This window comes from Embiotoca jacksoni, unplaced genomic scaffold, assembly GCF_022577435.1.
Source record: "Embiotoca jacksoni isolate LCO1_2020_lvr unplaced genomic scaffold, fEmbJac1.0.p SCAF_20, whole genome shotgun sequence".
Classification (NCBI taxonomy): Eukaryota; Metazoa; Chordata; class Actinopteri; family Embiotocidae; genus Embiotoca; species Embiotoca jacksoni.
The window spans coordinates 4,844,767-4,863,310 of record NW_027185341.1 but is presented as its reverse complement, the minus strand read 5'-3'; the positions used below and the strand labels follow the sequence as shown (position 1 = coordinate 4,863,310).

Sequence of the window (18,544 nt, the reverse complement as noted above, 5' to 3'; positions counted from 1 at the left end):
AAACCACAGATGACAGAGTTGAGGTGACAGATCACTGTATAGTTACTGGTGCGGAAGTTCATCAAAGAGAAGCACAAAGAGCTTCAGGTTTCAAAAACAGCAATTCATACTGCAGACAGGTGACAAATATACAGAGCAAGTGCCTCAGAATAGAAAATTATGAGGAACGATGCTGGCAGGCAACAATTCTATTCATACACGGCCACATACTGAAAGGAAAATAATCTGCACTTATAAAGCGCCTTTTTACCTTAGAGGTGGCAACAGAGCTGACATTCAAGGTGCTCTCCTACCATCAGGAGCAACTGTGGCTTCAGTGTCTTTCCCAAGAACACTTAAACATGTGGACAGGGATTGCTGTCTTGGGCCACCTCCAAAGTACAAAAGTAAACTGTATGGAAGTCTGTTCTCTGAACAGTGGTGTGTTTTTTTCTACCTGACTACATGCACAGAGCTTGTGGCAGGCAGTGAGGGAAATGGCGGCAGTCTCTGGGTTTGGCGAAGAAGGAATGGTATTGGTGGTCATGTACAGCAGGTATGAACTTGTGGCTTTCAGCAAAGATAATGTCGCCAAAGTATACAGGCAGAAGTCGTACTAGACTAGATGTGAAGCAGGTAAAGCACAGGTGGCGGGTGTTGGTATTGATGGGAGAAGTTCTAGTGCATTGAGCCTTTCCAAGGTGTCCTGGGCCTAACTTCACAAAACACCACTGAGGGGATGTGTTCATTTGATAACCCCAGGAAGACGCTTCACACTCTCACCCTGTTTCTGAAGCTCTCTAAAGTAGTGACCAGGTCCCAACGAAGTGAATGTGGGGCAATGAGTATGTTTGTGCGGGACAAGTAACCAATGCTGATAGGTCGTCCAGAATTTCGTCATGTCTGCCCAACTTAGAAAATAAACAACTCGTGCAGTTTGATTGACATCAAACAGCCTTCAATGAGACTGCAGAAAAAAAAAGATTTAAAGAAATTTCAGTCTTGCAGTATTGACATTGAAAACTAGAGCTGATCAAAATGTGGGATGTGGGCCAAAGGACAGAAATGCTGTGCAGTCCCACATAAAGCGGGACACCTGGTAGACCTACAAAGTAGTTTCTTACTGTATGAACAATTGTGTGAAGGTAGTATTAGTGTAGCATCCTGCAAGTTATTGGGATAATTGTTCGGCGAACGTAGTAAAAAAAAAAAAAAGAAAGAGTCACTCGACCCTTGCGTTGTCATTCTGCAATAAGATGGCATTTTGTGCGTCCTTCAACACAAACCATAAAAAACAACAACCCTCTCTACCATCTGAGCCACATCCACCCCCAAAGTATAAAAGTAGACTGTAGGGACATCAGTTACAATAATAATTACATATATTTTAAAATAAACTGTGGAACAGAAATGGAGATATCAAACAGAAAGCAGTGACGAATCGGGAGCTGAAAAACTTCATTGCACATCTGTGGAAGTATTTTATTTCAAACCTGGAACATGTGCATGACATTAGAAGGAAAATTAACTGGGAATAAACAGTGAAAAAACAGCTTTTAATTGATGACTTGTGGATGCAGATGATGCAACGTTTTCGTTCCAGTGTTTTCTGTAGCATGCTGATCAGTGTGTATGTTCTCTGTCGCAGATCTTGAATATTTACTGCACACACACACACACACACACACACACACACACACACACACACCGCCTTTTAGTGCCCAGCAATGAGATTTGCAAATTCCTGTTTCTCTTTAGTTAGAGTTGTGTTAGATTTCAATACTGCTGGTCTGGACCAAAGAATATGCAACTGAGGTTAACAAAAACTGACAAGCTCTCAGTGGAAGTGTTACATGAACTTTTGTTCAGCCACTTATTCAGCATCGCGTAGCTTCTTCAGGATGGAGATACCTCACATTTTATTCAAGCGTCAAAACATTTGCATGTCAGTATTTTAATTTTACATCTTGAGGTGCAGTTTTCTTCACCTGCTTTTTCTTTTTCTACCTTACTACATGCACTATTTTACACAGAACCTAAAAATATAGAAGTTTACAATAAAATACATTTCATAAACATCACAACAGAATTTGAAAGGGAAAACAACACATTTTCTCACTGCAAAAGCCAAAAAAGCCTTAATTTGCTTTAATTTGGCTGATTTTACAATGAATATTTTTTTTTTCCAAGTTACAGGAAAAGCTGAAAAAAGCAGCAACACTGCTTTAACAAAAATCTGATTCCACAGGGTTAAATTAGTTCGACATAATTGTAACAAGAAATGTCAATTATTATTATTATATTGTGAAATAAGAAATGAGGAGAAAATATCTCCTTACCAAGGTAATTAGTGCACCTCCTCAGATGAAAGAAGCAACATGGACGTGAACGTGGACTTAAAAAAAAAAAAAAAGTAAAGTGGCCCCACTAACTAACGTGACCAATTGGAATCTTTTTGTATTTCTACAATAACTTATCATTTTAGATTGCGGGAAAAGGCCCCTCCCTGCTCTCCCACGGAGAATACTACAATCACATATGTGCTATTGACACTTTGCTGCAATCTCCCTGTAATAAAAGATGATTCAACTGATCAAAAAACACTTAGCTCAAAGGCACAGGAGAATAAACACAAGTGAAACATAGAAGAGCTTTGACCACCAACCATTAATTAGAGAAATCACTTCATCAGAGTCACACACTCCTCTACTTTTCTATCAGGAAAAATTTAAACAGTTTGCTTTAAGCAATCATACAAAAGGGGTTACAGGCACCACAGAGACATTCACATTTAAAGTCCTTTGAGTGACTACAGTCTGTATGTAGCAGGAAAACAAAGAAGGACCCAATTTCAAGAATAAAAGTGAGCTTAACAAATATTATCTGGGTTAAAACACTGTTGTACCAGCTGAGCTTCCTGCATAGTTGATTATTTGTTCAATTTTAAAGGCTTTATCCACAGTAACAGAGACAAGTCAACAAAAATGACCATTTAGGACTCAAGTATTTCAAAAAAAAAGAAGAAGAAAAACTCCCTTACACCTTCCTTTCCCTTAAAAGTAGTAACCAGCACTGTTCACAGGCAAAGGCTGCACATCGATCCTTAGAAAAATATTTTACTATCTGGGGCTTTAAAATTCAGCTCATGGGTTGCCTAATTCGATGTAACTGTCGCCATGAAACATCAAGTCACACTCTGGCTGCAACCAAGCAACAAGTCATTTTCATCAGCGATCGTTCAAAGACACACAGAAGGACACTTGTGGTGGCATTAAATTCACAACAGCCGCACAGTTAATTTAGATATGTACAGGTCAAATGAGCCTCTGATTTTCCTCCCGTCACTCGCTGCCTCTGCCGGAGTCCTTCCACGCACACGAGCCACGTGACATGTCTGAGCCTGGATTATAGATCTGACAGTCCCTCTGCGTGTTCACTCAGCTCCATGGTGTAGTAGTCCAGAGGGCGCCTGAGAATGCAACATCAACACCGACCTTCACAATCAACACATTGCAATCACACCACAGTTTCAAATCAGGTCCGTACCAGAAGTATTTTAATCCGAAAGTTTTATAATTTTACCTTTTGATTGTGCCCACTCTGTTCTCAACTGGCCTTTATCTACCGGCACTACTTGAAGCTGTGATTTGTTGCTTTTACTGGACTTTTAACAACTTTGAAACACAGTCATGAACTTCCTGCATTTATTTGTGAGTTGAACACACGGCAGAGAGAGCGATAGGGATTCGCATTTTTTCTAACGAAGAAAAAGTAGCAGTAAAATTGTATGGCTGGTGTTGAAGTCTGTAAGTCGACGCGATAGTCTAACAACGGAACCTGATATTTAGTGGTTACATGTTGTCCTTTTGGAAAATATTCTACAAGGCTGGGACAGAAATATGAATGTTCGATCCACATTTATGTCAGTTCATACTTTGATACACTTTATAGAGCTCCATTAATACATACAGTGTATCTAAATCTCACTCGGGGTTCAAACTGCACCACATGACTCCCTGTGTGTGTATATGGTAATTACTATAAATAACAGCATTTATGGGTCTGGGTATTGTTGGCACTTGTTCCATCCTACTGTTCAATTAAGCTAAATAAGCAGAATACATTCTCAGTTACATTTTGAAAGTCCTACTTATTCACAGCCCTCGCTATGATAAGAGGCGTCAAAAGATGAAACAAATGTGAAAAATCTGTGGAGATTTCAAGCAAAGAATACAGACATTAAATGTTGCTGTCAGTGTGTAAATAGGTAATTAGAAACATCTGTGATAAGTACAAAAGAGAGAGATAAGTGGAATAAAGAAAAATCCTCACCTCCTCCTGTAGAAATACATGAACAGAGCAGCTCCCAGTCCCAGCAGCAGGAGCACTGCCACTATCAGGCCTATCTGTAACCCCAGGGCAGACGCTAGGAGGGACAGAAGTAAAAGCTCAGTTCTGAACAGGTGCATGATTTAAAACATAATGCAGCAACAGGATTTGTTTCCCCCAGATCCTATATGCAGATAGCATAAACCATCCTTTTAAAGGATATATGTTTTAAAATGTCAGGATCAGAAGTGTATCTAATATTTAATATTGAAAAATATGATTTTTCTTCCCACATTTCAACTATATAGTCCTGCAATCTTGTTGGATTTGGTCACAGCTTTTGTTACTACTTGTAACAGCAAGTGCGTTTTCCATGCTGAAGCCAACACTGACAATTTAATGAGAATGCCCGTTGGTAGTTGGCCATTATTAATCATACATGAAAAGCCATGATCTATACATTATAAGTAGTTTTTCCATAACAGCAGGGCAGAGTGGAGTTGGAAGTTGGAGGTGTGTGGCCTGTTGCTGCAACTCTTCCTCTTAGTAGCTCTCCTCACCTGGTGCCAAAAAAAACAGCCTGCAGTAACAGAGAGGCTGCTGTCAATGTGATACAATAAAAACAGTAAAGATGGTTTCTGTACATACATTATTTCCCATGAATCCCTCATCTGACACCAGTTCGAATTATTATGTTGAAGGAGCAGTGTGCAGGATTTAGTGGCATCTAGCGGTGAGGTTGCAGATTGCAACCAAGAGAAAATCCATCACCTCACCTCCATTAATGAGATATGTTAAGAAATTAACAAACAAGAATCACTGGACAACTGATATCCTATGTGTGTCTGTGGGTAAATAGTGTTTCGCATTTTTACTTTTATCCCCTTTGAGGTTCTTTTTGTTTTGTTTAGCTGTCAGACGCTGATCACTTAACCTTTGTCACATAATAACCCATCTCGTTGCAATCTTGAATTTCTATGCCTTCTCACCGTGTGCATTGTTATCCTTGGAGTGTATCTCTCCAGTTATCAAACATCTCAATAACTTTTATGGCTCCAGAGTGAAATGCACTGTAAAGATGTCTCTTGCAGGGAATATGCCTTCTAACTTTTGAAAACACACTGGACAGACTTTAAGATCCTAATAATCATGATGATGATAATGTGCCACTCTGGCTCTATGACTAACCTGCCAGATCGTACCACAGTTCAATCCCCTTTTTATTGTGGTATTGTGGAAAAACTAGCTGCCTGATTTTCATAAAACTTGGTGGAAGTGTGTAGCACAGCCAGAAGAGAAATCTAATCATTTTTGGACAGGATCCACAAAATATGTTTCACTTCTACTAACGTTGCTGGACAGGGTATTCGTTTTTTTAAATGCCATACATCTTAATATCCCGTAGGTGGCAGTAAAGTTTAATAGTGAAAGAGACAACGGTTAATCAAGAAATACAATGAGTCCTTATGATAATCCACATTCATGGGTACGAGTAATTCTCTGAGATACACATCTACTTGTTAAAACTTAAAATAGCAAGCTGTCGTTTTGGAGCACTCTAGGACAAAGAGGCTCGGCACACCTGGCATTAACATCCGTCCTGGGGTGATTACATGAACTTTTACAGACATGAAATTCGTCATAAATTTGTAATAGACTGTACACTAAAATTAGGCTCCAGTAACCAAGGATGTCTTGTAGTGTTAAATGCCTGTTGCTTCGCCTCCTCTATTCCTGTGTCTGTATGTGTTTCGGGATTGTATGTGTACATTAGTATCACTCAAGACACGCGTGGATATGCATGATAATGCCAAGTGTGAACAGCTGTCCTCTGGTCATTGGATCACCCTTCACCCAAGAGGGAATGTTAATGCCAGGTCTGTCAAGCCTCACTGGTTTTATAGATGAGAACTGGAACAGCTGAGTGAAAGGCTTCAGTTTTAGAAACGTGTCTAGACATATGTGGTTGAAGATGTGTCTATTATAGAAGAGTAGGGTAGTGGCCTTGGTTGAGATCTGCGCTCTCTGAGTGTTTTATGTATCTGTTCTGTTTGTTTTTTTAAAAGAGTATGAATTAGCTGTGGCACTACTGTAGCAGTTTACTCTAAACCAACTGTGTCGTGTTGGGGAGCTGCACTGAGAAGGATCTCACCTGTGCTTGTGTAGCGATCTGTGGTTGGAGAAGAACAGACATCTCCCTGAGCAGATGAAGGATTCATGTGTGATGTCTGGATGATGAGGGCCTTTTGATGGTCTGACAGCGCCTGGATGTTCCCCCATACTCGCAGCCACCCAGACACGCAAGAAAAGTTGGCCCCTTGAACATTAACAGACAAATAAATGCTTCACAAATTACATATGAAATTGCTCAATAAGTGCTTTTCTGTAAACTGGGAGCCGGAGATGGAAGATGATAATTGAATGTCGCCGTTCATTCCGTACAGGATATAATAATGACACAGAAAGGCTACAATTGAGCCTCCCAACATCCAAATGATTAATAAGCTTTTAGAGCTGAAAGTGGCTGCTAGGTTTGCTTTTGTGCTTTTGAGAGATCTTCTTCTGGGAGTTGCTACATTATTTGTCTGCTTATGTCAAATGCACTTTCCTACTCTGTAAGAACGAGCCTGGACTCAGCTACAACTGGGCATTTCTGCAACGTTGATTATTGAATTCATGCTGTTCTCCTGGTCATTAGACAGTCATTAGTGTGTCAGAGGGCCTCACCTTGGAGATACAATGCAGAGATGCCACAGTGACACCTCTGCTCCAAGTAGTCGGCCACCTCAGCGACCCTCTTCCCGTGGATTAGGACACTGCAGTCTAAAATGAACAGAGAAGAGGCTGTCAGCTTTTATTAAGACATATTTACTTTAATATGATCATTAGAAGAATTACTAGTTTGATCTTTTTTTTTATAGACAAATGACTAAAAGAAATCAGCTTTACACCAACTAAGATGGGTGCCTCCAGTGCAGCAGTGTGCATGACTGTCTGCCGCACATCACTATCACCTCAAAATAAGACATTTTGAAGTCTAGGCACAGTGGTTTGAAATATTCTACTTTATGTCAAAATAAAGCTACTTATATCAATATTGCCCAAAACAGCTTAACAATTTCTACTATTTACTTAATCTCTCCTTTGATCCTAGATTTTATACTTTATGCATTTTTGATTTACAAATGTAAATGTTTCGGTGCCTCACCTCCCGACTGCTCCTGCCAGTCACTGGACAGGGGCCCAAGGCAGAGATCAATTTGACTGGAGAAGGCGGAGCTCGGACAGAGGTTAGTGCTGTGAGGTGTGGGAGATGAGCTTGTCCAGGAGGATGGGCTCCTCACCTCACAACACGAGCACCGGCTCAGTGAGACAGGACCGTCTTCCACTGACCTGCACAAACAGAACATACAACAACACATACAGGAGTGATGAGGATGATAAAGTGAAAAGGAGGATGTCTACCTGATAATAGATTTACATGCATAGCAACTAGCTTCATGGAAATATTTTGACCATAACAACATGTTTCTCAATACGTCAGTCAGTGATTTTCTTTCTACTACACTATGCTCTGTTGTTTACTTAGTATAAATACATAATTTAGGTCTGTTTAGGCCAAACTGTGGTGATTCTGGACAAAGAGAAAGATGACAATACGCCTTAATTCATTTGACTGTGATCTTAAGTGCTGTCACTTGACTGTGGATAAAGTAATCCTCCTCCAAATAATGTTACAACCTTTACAGATATTTTTCTCGAAAACTGACAAACTGGTTGTCAGACTTTCTGATTTTTGTTGTTGTAGTCTTCTCAATTTAAACCTCCATACTCCATACAGTGCAATTAATGGTAATCTACTGCAGTTAAAAATGAACAAATCATAAAAAGAAACCAAGATCCTTTGACCAGGTTCTTAGTCTGTTGATGGATTGGACCTCGTCGAAATGATTAAGTGAAGGCCTTTGCAGATTTGTCACATTTTAGCAGCTAAAGCTCAGGTACTAGAGTGTATTGTCCAATAATTGCAGGGTGGATTCTGTCCCCAGCTCTTCCTGTCCACATCCTAAAGTGTGGTAGGGAAAGAAACACTGAAACCTATGGCAGCTCTGCCACCTTTGCTGTGACCTGCTAATGCAAAAAGTCCATTTATCTTTAATTGGTTTTAAGACTTATCATTAATGTTCAACAAAAGTTGTCAGTGATTCATGCTGATGGGTTCACTGTGTTCACCTGACAGCTGGGATCACTTGTCCCCCTCTGCTGGTGGACAGAGAGGAAAGCAGCTGCTGGTTTTCACTGAACACAAGCACATCTCTGAGGCTGGAGTTGGTCAGTGCAGTGCCGGCTCTGCAGACACTGAAGAGGTCGTAGCACAGGATTACTGCTCCTCGCACTGGCACAGTTGAGCCCTCCGGGAAGGTCTGATCTATGCAGGGGAGAGATGAGATGAAGAATTATTGTGAAAGCATGGGAGAGTCGGTGCAAAGCAAGAATAAAGAAGCAGGAAGAACCAAGAAACGGATAAAGCAGGAGATGGGAAACATTTTAAAGTTGCCGTAGCTCAGCAGCATGCCTCCACCTGCTCCGGTGACATTTCCAACGATGTAAAATCCATCCTGGTCAATAGAGCCTGTCAAAGGAAGTGCAATGACGGTTCCAATACGCTCCTGGTCAAACACGGAGAGTACCAGGCCCTTCAGGTCTGTCTTGGGTGGCCCATGCAACTCCACAAAGGCCCGCTGCTGGCTGTGATTGGTCCAGTGGCCACTAGCCACCTCAGTGATGACCACACCCTCAGGGGCTGGAGGAGGGCGGGGACAGCTGTTTTCCCTCAGAGGGGTGGGTGGAGCCACCTACAGTGATTGATGAACAACAAATTCATTACGAGTACATCAGAGACCGCATGCATTTTCCTTTTAATGCAATAAAATAAAATATTTTCTTTACTTGCAAAAACATATTTAAAGGTTGACATATGTTTTATGAGGCTCCAGTGTTCTTGCACAGTGGCTTGATACCACTCTCATTTCTGTACAGTAAAATAAAGCAGCTGCTTAGCTTAGCTTCGCATTGACTGTTTGACTGACTCCTTCCAGAACTGACAATAATCCCTCAACAACCCCTCTAAAGCTCATTTGATGAATACTTTAAATTTCTTCCATTTAATTTGTACAACTTTTTTGTGTACACATGTTACAGTAATTCCAGAAAGTCTGCCATATTTAAGCTCTGGTGCTTTGGGGATTTAACAAATGAGATGAGAAAAAGATATTTAGCCAACTTTAGAAGTGCTGGTGGGGGTATTTTTTTTTTCCTTTGGACAGATCCATGTTGGCTATTTCTCCCATTTTCAGTCTGACTGACTCAGCTTAGCACAAATCACACATGGTGTTACAGGAAGTTATGTGCAGGACTATTTCTTGGGCAGGAATAGTGCAAAGTTTGGGCTAAGCCAACTAGCTGCTGGCTGTAGTTTTCCTAATAATGAACAGATTTGAGAATGGTATCCAGGATGAGAAAATTGACCTACTATTGAACTATTTCTTTCATTATTGTTACTAGTGTTCATTAGTTAGTCAGGTACATATATTAGCACCCGACTTGCTGCCTAATGTCAGAAAAATACTCTGAAATGTTTGCACTCACAGAAAAAGCAGACAGGTCATAGGGGTAAAGACCTCTACAGCGACTCAGGGCCTCATCACCAGGCAGAACCTCTGGATCCTCCAACAGTGGCAGCTGTCCCGGGGTCAGAGCTTTACTCAGCTCCTGTGCCTCCCTGTCTGATCCTCTTTGTCGGTATACCACTGCATCCAGCAGGCCTTTAGTGGGGATCCCTCTTTGCGTGGCTGACGGTGGGCCAAAAGGGCTGCGGTAGAGCGCCACGGCATCTGGTCCGTTCTGGATGGTGTTGGGAGGCAGGCGAAGCGACGGAGCTGGCACCAACCTGTCACTGCCGAGCAGGAAGTATCCTTTGGAGGTGGTGAAATGTCCACTCAGGCTGATCTCCCTGTAGGGTCTGTTGTTGTGCGCACTGAACAGCAGGATCCAGATACCCTGCAAGGAGACTCTGCGGCCTGATGGGTGCCACAGCTCGATGTACTCTCCGTCCTCAGCTGCGCCAGGCGTATCCGTGTTCAGCTCATTGATCAGGAAGTCACTGTTGCCCCAGGGTGGGAGGTGAGGCGGTGAGTCTGTACCTCCTGAAATCACTAAAGCATCAAGAAATAGTTTGACAAGACTATGGAGAAATTCATTAACAAAGACAAAAATGAGAAAGTATCATTTTCCAAATATCAGTGTATAAATCCTTCATACCAGGTAATGTCCATTGGAGAATACAGTAGGAGTACATCATTCTGTGATGATAACATACACTGCAGTGTTTAAAATGATGGTGATGTTGTCATGCATGTGCTCTCTTATTTTGAGTAAGGACATAAACACCCGGCAGTGCAGAACCGGAGCAATATGGATAGCCAGGGGTCCCAATCGCCCAGATCATGGCCTGTTTTCTGTGCTTCGATTAGAAAAACATTACTGCAGCCTGAGGACCAACATGGCGCGGCTCAAAAGGAGCTTCTTCCCACAGGCCATCCGGGTGCTCAATGGGAACACTGCCTGAGGCTGCACCCTTTTTCCTCCACCAGCACCACCGATAAAGGATAAACATATCCTGTAAAACCAACTCACTTCTTTTCCCTCTCTTTCTATAAACATCACAAGTCCTCCAATTCAAACTTTAACCCTAAAACCAAGTCTTCAAACAGCCCTTTGAAGACGTGTCAGAAATTGAGGAACAACCAAAATGTCCTCACTCCCAAGGTCTTAAATTTTCACCGGTCCTCACAAAGATAGCCATGCAAGTACACAAACAAACAAACAAACACAGAGTGAATCTAAATGAAGCTTGAACAATAATAACCAAAAACAGGGACAGGGAATTGCTGACAGAGTCAGTTCTCTTTATTACTGCCAGGACAACTTGCTTTTTGCTAAATCTGACCGTAACATACAATATGTCATTTTCTTGATCTTCATTGTATTGCTGAATAAAGCTGAACCAAGAGTCTTGGAGGAGTGTTTTCTCTTCCAATAAGTTTGTTTAAAATGTGCCTAATCTGGGTGTAACCCCGGGCAATGCTGACATCTCATGCTGCTATAAATAACATCGGAATCCGAACTGATCGAAGTAAACAGACACAGGAATGAAATTTAGAGCCTGAGCTTAAGTAACAATGTCCTATTAGAAAATCCTAAAACCACCTGACCTTAATAAATATTAATATAATGGTTTTTTTTATTTTTTTTTTATCAGTTTATCTCAACAATGGTCTTATTTTTCTCCTGTTAGATATAAATTATGCAACCTTACTTATATGACCTTTAGTGTTTTTTATGAATGAAACATTTTGAATAACGTCTGTTCAAAGGAAAGGGCAGGACGTCACATGATAAAGCACAACCTTTCCTCAATTTTGGTGAAAGCACAACTAACTTCTTCAACAAACAGACCAGCTTTCATTTCACTTATTTGCGGTTTCCTCTTGGAGCAGCATAGCTCATCAGCTCTCGGTTAATTTATTTGCAATACTTGTTCCAGTGATTAAGCTCCCTAGCTGGAGATTGAGGAAATCTGCAACTTCCCCAAAATTGGCATATTGTCTGCATTTGAGCAAATAGATCCTGAGTAGCTAAATCAAGTGTCTCTTTCTGAGATTTACTCTTTGTTTTACCAAGATTAAAAATATATATATATATATATTTGAAAGTATCCCTGTTTGTATACATAATAAAACATGTGTAGCTCTTTGTGGCCCACAATGTCCCAACTTGTAACACCACCGCGGCGATAGTGAACAATGCAGCGTCCTGTCTGCCCTAAGACCAACCAAGCAGCAATCAACTGTGACGTCACCCATTGGTTTGTGAACTGCTGTTCTGAACCTTGAGTTTGGTATTTTGGAAGTCGCCATCTTGCTGTTTTGGAACCAGAAGTAGCCATATTTGGACAAGCTTGGGAGGAGCGAGCTGCAGATCTGACTTGATCTCGGAGCAAATTATGCCCGCCCACTTCTAGCAGAAACCTGACTGCACTAAAGGCCTGTAAATCAAACAGACACGCCCCCAAAGATGACACCCCCATAGAAGACTTTTTGAGGGCTAATATCTAATTAATAATGCTATTATTTTCAGATGGACCACCAGAAAACTAATAAGGAGTGATTTAAGCGAATGACACCATTATGAGTTATGGAAAAAATGCATAGACTTTGTATTTCATGAGAGAAGTTGAATGGGAGTCTATGGAGCCAAAGCCTTTTTAGAGCCAAACCCTAGTGGCCCTCGATGGTATTGCAGTTTAAGACGCTTCCACATTGGCCTATCCAAAACCATTAGCTTGGGTGAACAAGAAAGTGCTATTGAAATGCCTTTTTTTTTTTAGGCACATCTGTGTTGACTGAACCTATAAGATGAATTAGAAACACGGGTATTAATAATGTGTGAAGCTCATTTAAACACTTACCAATACTGTGAGGGCAGATCTTTGGCCAGGGGCACTGGTTGGGCAGCCCAGGAGTTTGTGGGGCCTCCCAGAAGATGCCGGGATCTCTGGCCCAGGTAGCCACACCACAGCGACTGAGATAGAAGCCTCCCTCTCTCAAACTGTCGAAATAATTAAATCATTAAGAAGCAATGGTTATTAAAAGTCCCTTATTTTGAAGGGATATAATATGAAATGGTTCAGTGTAGGGTGACAGATTCATATTTTGCACATTAGACAAACAAATTTATATCCAGATACTATCAAAAAATATGGCCTTGAAATACAGTAAAACTAATTCTAATGCTGTTTTTTTTTTTTTTTTTTTTTTTAATACTTTCTCGCCATGCTATATTGGTGTGGCCCCAGTCCATCATCTGGTGTCGCCATAAGGTTGACATTTTGGGCTTTTGGTAAAATATCGTAACTATTCGTAGGCTTGTCAGAATTATTACATAATTATTTAAGCTGACCAGTTTGCATTATTGTTAGAATCATTTCCATTCATCTGTGTAAAAACTGCTGAATGAAACTAACATAAATGACCATCACTATTTCCATGTTGTTTTCCACCATTTGAGGTTTGACTGGCACTCCTTTTGTGATGTCTTATTGTTGATTTAATAGCACACAAGTGGACAATTAGAGACACCAACTGTTCAGCTTGGGGCGCTTAACGTCTAATATTAAACTGACAGCATTTAGATGAGCATCCATTAACATTAACATCATGGATTTAGTTGCAACGCCAAACACCACAGCACTACTGTGGGCACATTTTGGTTGTACGCCAAATGAAGACGGGGAGCCTAATAACTTGAAGGAGGTAGTTTGTCAGATTTGCAGTAAAAATGGTGGCGATCAAAGGTGCTTTTTATATGTTCCAGTGTTAAATGTCATTAAATGGCTCCTCATTATGAAGTGTATGTGTATTAAACTATAATTAGGCTTGAAGTGGCATGAAATGAACAGAAAAGGACAATTAAATCAGCCCTATTAGATGGATTACCATAAAATCCCTAGACAATAAACTGTAGTAGCTTGACTGATCCTCCCAACTGCTATTTGTCCAGTAAATTGGTTTATGACCAAACTTGTTAACTAAAATGGTAAACAGGGTAAACATCACACATGCTAATCTTCAAAATGTTGGCATTGTCTTTGTGAAAACATTTATATGGTGACATTAACATTTTGCACAAGGCAGCATTGTACTTGCAGTAAATATAGCCTCACACAGCTTGGCAATTTTTATAAAAGAAGTGTAAATTAAACTAGGCGGTCAAGTATGAGCGCATTTATCTTTGAAGTTTCCCTGAGTAAGTGTGACTAAGAGGCTACTTCGGACTGCTGCTCAGATGTAATGACACATTAGCAAAGAGGAACAGTGGTCACAAGCTTAACACCCCCACCCGATGAGATGCACTTCACTCAATGTGTTGCACAACACTTGAGACTATAGCATCAAAAATAGCCACTGAACATTACAACACAGTATGAATACCACCAAACGGCAGATTTTAACTGTTGCATGTGATTTTACTTTTGAAATTGTCAGTAAGGGGAAACTGTAAACTATCAAGACTTCTTGCCTGTTGCTCAGCTGGTACGGCTGCCTGCCCGGGATGAGAGTCTCTGTGAGGTTGGCACTGGGCTTGTTTCCAGGTCCGGCAAACACAAATGCATCGAGAGGTTGTATCTGACTCAGTGGACTGCCCACGGGGAAGTCTGTAGCTCTGCCACTGTAAAGGGCCACCGCCCCAGACTCATCTCCTGAGAAGAAACCACAACAGGAACAAATAATTTATAGTGAAACAAATCTACGAATGAATGAAATTTGTTAAAAGAAACTAGAAATCTCTATATTTTCCACAGGAAAGCCAGAAAAGCTGTAAAAATCGTACTATTATACAACGATATACTTCAAGTGTGTGTTAAATGCACTGTCCAGAGCACTGGAACAAGATGGTGACAACAGGACACTGACCTTTCATGTAGTTCTTCTCTATGGTCACAGAGATCAGTCCATTCCTCGAGGTTTCCACGTCCACTTCCACTCCGACGCTGACCCTGTCCGTTCTCCCGTCCAACACCACCAGCACCAAAGGACCTGCAGCCGGAGCCTCTGTCAGCTCCACAAATCCATCTACCTGCCCTCCGCCCAGCTTCAGCTCAGTAATGATAGGAATGGTTGCAGCAGCAGCGGGCCAGGTGCAGTTGTTTCGCTGACCTGGGGAGGGCGAGGACACCTGAAAGCCCCACTGATCTTCGGACATCAGGCACCTCTCTATCGACTCGTCCCCTTCAAGCGTTGTTTCATCTTCAACGAAGGCCATTTCCCCGGGTGTCAGAGTTTCAGCGAGGAACTCTGCTCCTCCAGTGCGGCGAGTCATGTAGACGACTGCGTCCACCAACCCAACAGCGGTGACGTTCATCTTTTCACCGTAGCGAGCGGCGGATGTGTGGTAGAGGACGATGGCGTCCGGGCCGTTCTGTACCGTGTTTGGAGGCAGGAGGATGGCCGGTTTGGGCAGCATGTCCACCGAGCCCACCAGGAAGAAACCTCTGTCATCTGTGCTGTGGCCCTTGAGGTCCAGCACCTTGTAGGCTATATTTCCATTTCCATTATAGAACACAAGGGTGTAGCCATCCAGCGACGCTCGCTGCCCACTGGTGTGATACAACTCCACAAACTCAGTGGTGTCCAGCCTTGGGTTGTCGGCGTTGATCTCACTGATGATGAGGCAGGGGTCACCGTTAACTACCAGCACCAGGCAGAGGCAGCCAATGCAGGCCAGACTGACCACCATGATTTACTGCCTCTCTGAAATGCCTCAGACAGCAGGGAAGCTTCTGCAGAAAAGAAACAACCAGTTGCTTTCCTCAGCAAAATAAAGCTACTGAATGACTTTTAATATGAACTGAAATACTACTGAGATCAAATCAAAGGACAAGATATTTAAAAAAAAAAAAAAAAAAGCTTTGGAAAATGTATTAGAAGCCTGTTCAAAGTAATCTAATTCTGCTTCCGACTCGTAGACCAGACTTATGGGAAGAAACCTCATAATATCATGAATGAGTCTATTTATTGTTCATGGTGACACTGGGAATGCACGTCTTCTGCATGAGTCATGAAATGTTGCGAAACACATTGGCAAGCAGATGGAAACATTGCATTAAACGGTGAAATGCTTCATACGTGAATCAATAGGATTTAAGAAACTAAATGGACAAACGGTGCAGTATGCATTAGACATGTACAATTTCTTGAAGATTTAGTGAAACATATGATGCAGTTTGCTTGTAGCGTTTCATCTCTACATCCTTCTTAATCTTCACACGTTGGCGACAAAGTGTCTTAAAGAGGCGACATTAGTTTGTACGACAGTCACTCTTTGAGAGAAGTAAAAGAAGATTGAAGAGATAACCGAGTAAAATTCTGGCCCGAACTGATCTCCCATCTCCCGGCAGTTATTCCGGTCACGGTTAGGCTGCTATGCATGCATCTTTCCGTCGAAAAAAAAAAAGCCTGTCAATCTGCTTTCTATCAGTGCCACACAAGGACTCAAAAGGCGAAGCGACTTACTGTGTTTTCTCGGTCCTCGTAGGCCAGGTATCGCTCGCTGGGGCTGTCCAAACTTTTTGAACGTGAAATCGTCCCCCGTCGGAAATATTAATGGTTAAAGTTAGTTTTCTGTCCTCCGCCGCTCCCGTCATTCACAAAGCAGCACTTTCTCCCCCCGGACTGTGGGCGGTCAGACTGACTGAGGGGGATGATGCCTGCCAGGGAAGCTCTCTTTTTTTCTGCGGCTCCATTCAGCCATCCGCAGCTGAAGACAAAACACCAGTAACACGCAGCGAAACGCGATGCTGGGAGAATAAAAAGGCGGGGAAAATTTAGTCCCTCAGTTCACCACTATGTATCTATACTGTAGAAATGTGTTGGTGTTTGCAGAGCAATGTAATACTCTATCCTCGAGTGCATCCCAAGACGCCTTCAGAGACGTGAAGGGGGCCCCTGACCCCACTTTGCGAACTAGGGCAGAGCGGGTTTCGTTTAACACTTGAATAATCGCTGAGGACCCGCCCAGCTTTAGGTTATAGCTTTTGTCTGAGTGGCCTTGACTGGTTTATTTTTGGTTTAATTTGTAAGGTTTTTTTTAATGGTGTAATATGTAAGTTTTTTTTGTGTGTGTGTTTAAAACATGCAGTAATTGAACTAAAATTATCCACAGAATGTAAAGAAATAACAGTGACTTCTGCGCATTGTGTTGCAGAGATATCTACTAAAGTTGGCGTGCTGACCAGCTAGTTCTGTCTCGTGCCATCTTGTAATACCACCTGTCACCTCAAGGGGGTGACAGTGAGTCAATGTAGCGTCCAGCCTGCCCCCAGTCCAACAGGAGAGGAAGAAGAAATTCAATTTGAACCTCTTCTTAGAATCAACCGAAAAGTAAACAAAGAGCTAAAAAAAAAAAAATAGAAGCAAACAAGAGTAAACAATGTTGTTTTCCACCACTGGAGACAGCTAATGGAATCAAGTTCGATGCTAAACTCCCAACGTTTCTTCTAAACTGGTAAATAAACAGCTTTTAATGCTAACTTTTGTTTTCATATCTTATGAAGGTAGCTAATTGAATGTTACTGACTGTTAATACATTAGGTTAGCCACATATACGTAACTACCTCAATAAGCTTTTCATTTGGCTATCAACCAAACTAAGGCAATTTAATGTAAAAAACTAACCAAGAGTACTGAGCTTACTTGGACTATTCAGAATGGATCTTTAATGCAGCTCATGACACACAAACCTCAACAAAAAAACATACAAAATGGCCTTGATATTGTTCTAATGTGTCTTTTGTCTTGCCGTTAAAATAGAGCTAGCTACAACGTAAACTTTTGTTTTAACTGATTGCCTTTTTTTTTTTGGTAGATCCACTACGAGGTCCATGATCTAATCTTTTAAATTGTCAGTTATGAAAAACACCTTTGAAGTAAAGGCAGGGCAAGAATACACAAAATTCAACTAAAATGCCAAAACTTTGAGAGCCACTGAGGGCAGACTGCCCGGACACTAAAAAAGACTCTCTATCGCCTCTTGATGCCAGAGTGGTATTACAAGACAGGACTTAAATATTGCACCTTTTAAAACAGTAGCCCAATTCACAAGTTTTTCTGGGGCCCATATGGCTGAATAGTTAGCTTCTACTCACACAACTTTCAACAATAAAGCCCCCATTTGTCTTTGACAGAGACATATCTAAACCTCATGGGAGATTAATTCAAGGCTTGATCACCAACTGGGCCAAGCAGACCACTGTGATGGGTCACCTAACCCTCAGGGGCAACACATGCCCCATGTACACTTAGACAAAAAGTTAATTTTTTTTTTATTATACTGTCTCAGTGGGGGACATGTTGAAATCCAAATAAAATCATTGTTTTAGCTTTTAGGTTTAATAAAATAGAAGATATGTATATGACAAGACAGAAAATATATATACCAAAATAAAAGTGCCATTAAGTGCAATAATGTCACTGCCTGACCTCATTAAAATGATTCCATTAGAGTATATTTAGCATACTTTTAACAGTAACCAAAATATAAATATCAGATGGCTAACTTTTTTTCATTTTCTCAGGGCTACTACCACATTTCTTGAAGACAGCTGAGATCCTTCTCT

At 41.4% G+C, this 18,544-nt stretch overlaps 1 protein-coding gene across 2 annotated transcripts; it reads right to left on the bottom strand.

The window, feature by feature from the left end:
* Positions 1 to 1,446: 1,446 nt before the first annotated feature.
* LOC138202079 (uncharacterized) lies at positions 1,447 to 16,653 on the bottom strand. Of its 2 annotated transcripts, none has more exons than XM_069155790.1 (12): positions 16,443 to 16,652; positions 14,844 to 15,709; positions 14,449 to 14,629; positions 12,839 to 12,978; positions 9,958 to 10,523; positions 8,891 to 9,164; positions 8,542 to 8,737; positions 7,517 to 7,701; positions 7,036 to 7,131; positions 6,461 to 6,625; positions 4,312 to 4,405; positions 1,447 to 3,448 (listed from the first exon to the last, which is right to left on the bottom strand). In XM_069155790.1, exons 2-12 carry the CDS (start codon positions 15,664 to 15,666, stop codon positions 3,385 to 3,387), a joined length of 2,784 nt encoding a protein of 927 aa, XP_069011891.1. In that variant the 5' UTR covers positions 15,667 to 15,709; positions 16,443 to 16,652; the 3' UTR covers positions 1,447 to 3,384. The 2 variants fall into 2 exon arrangements, with proteins under 2 accessions (XP_069011891.1, XP_069011892.1); XM_069155791.1 differs by lacking the exon at positions 1,447 to 3,448 and adding an exon at positions 3,459 to 4,187 and having other exon boundaries at positions 16,443 to 16,653.
* Between the last annotated feature and the right edge of the window lie 1,891 nt (positions 16,654 to 18,544).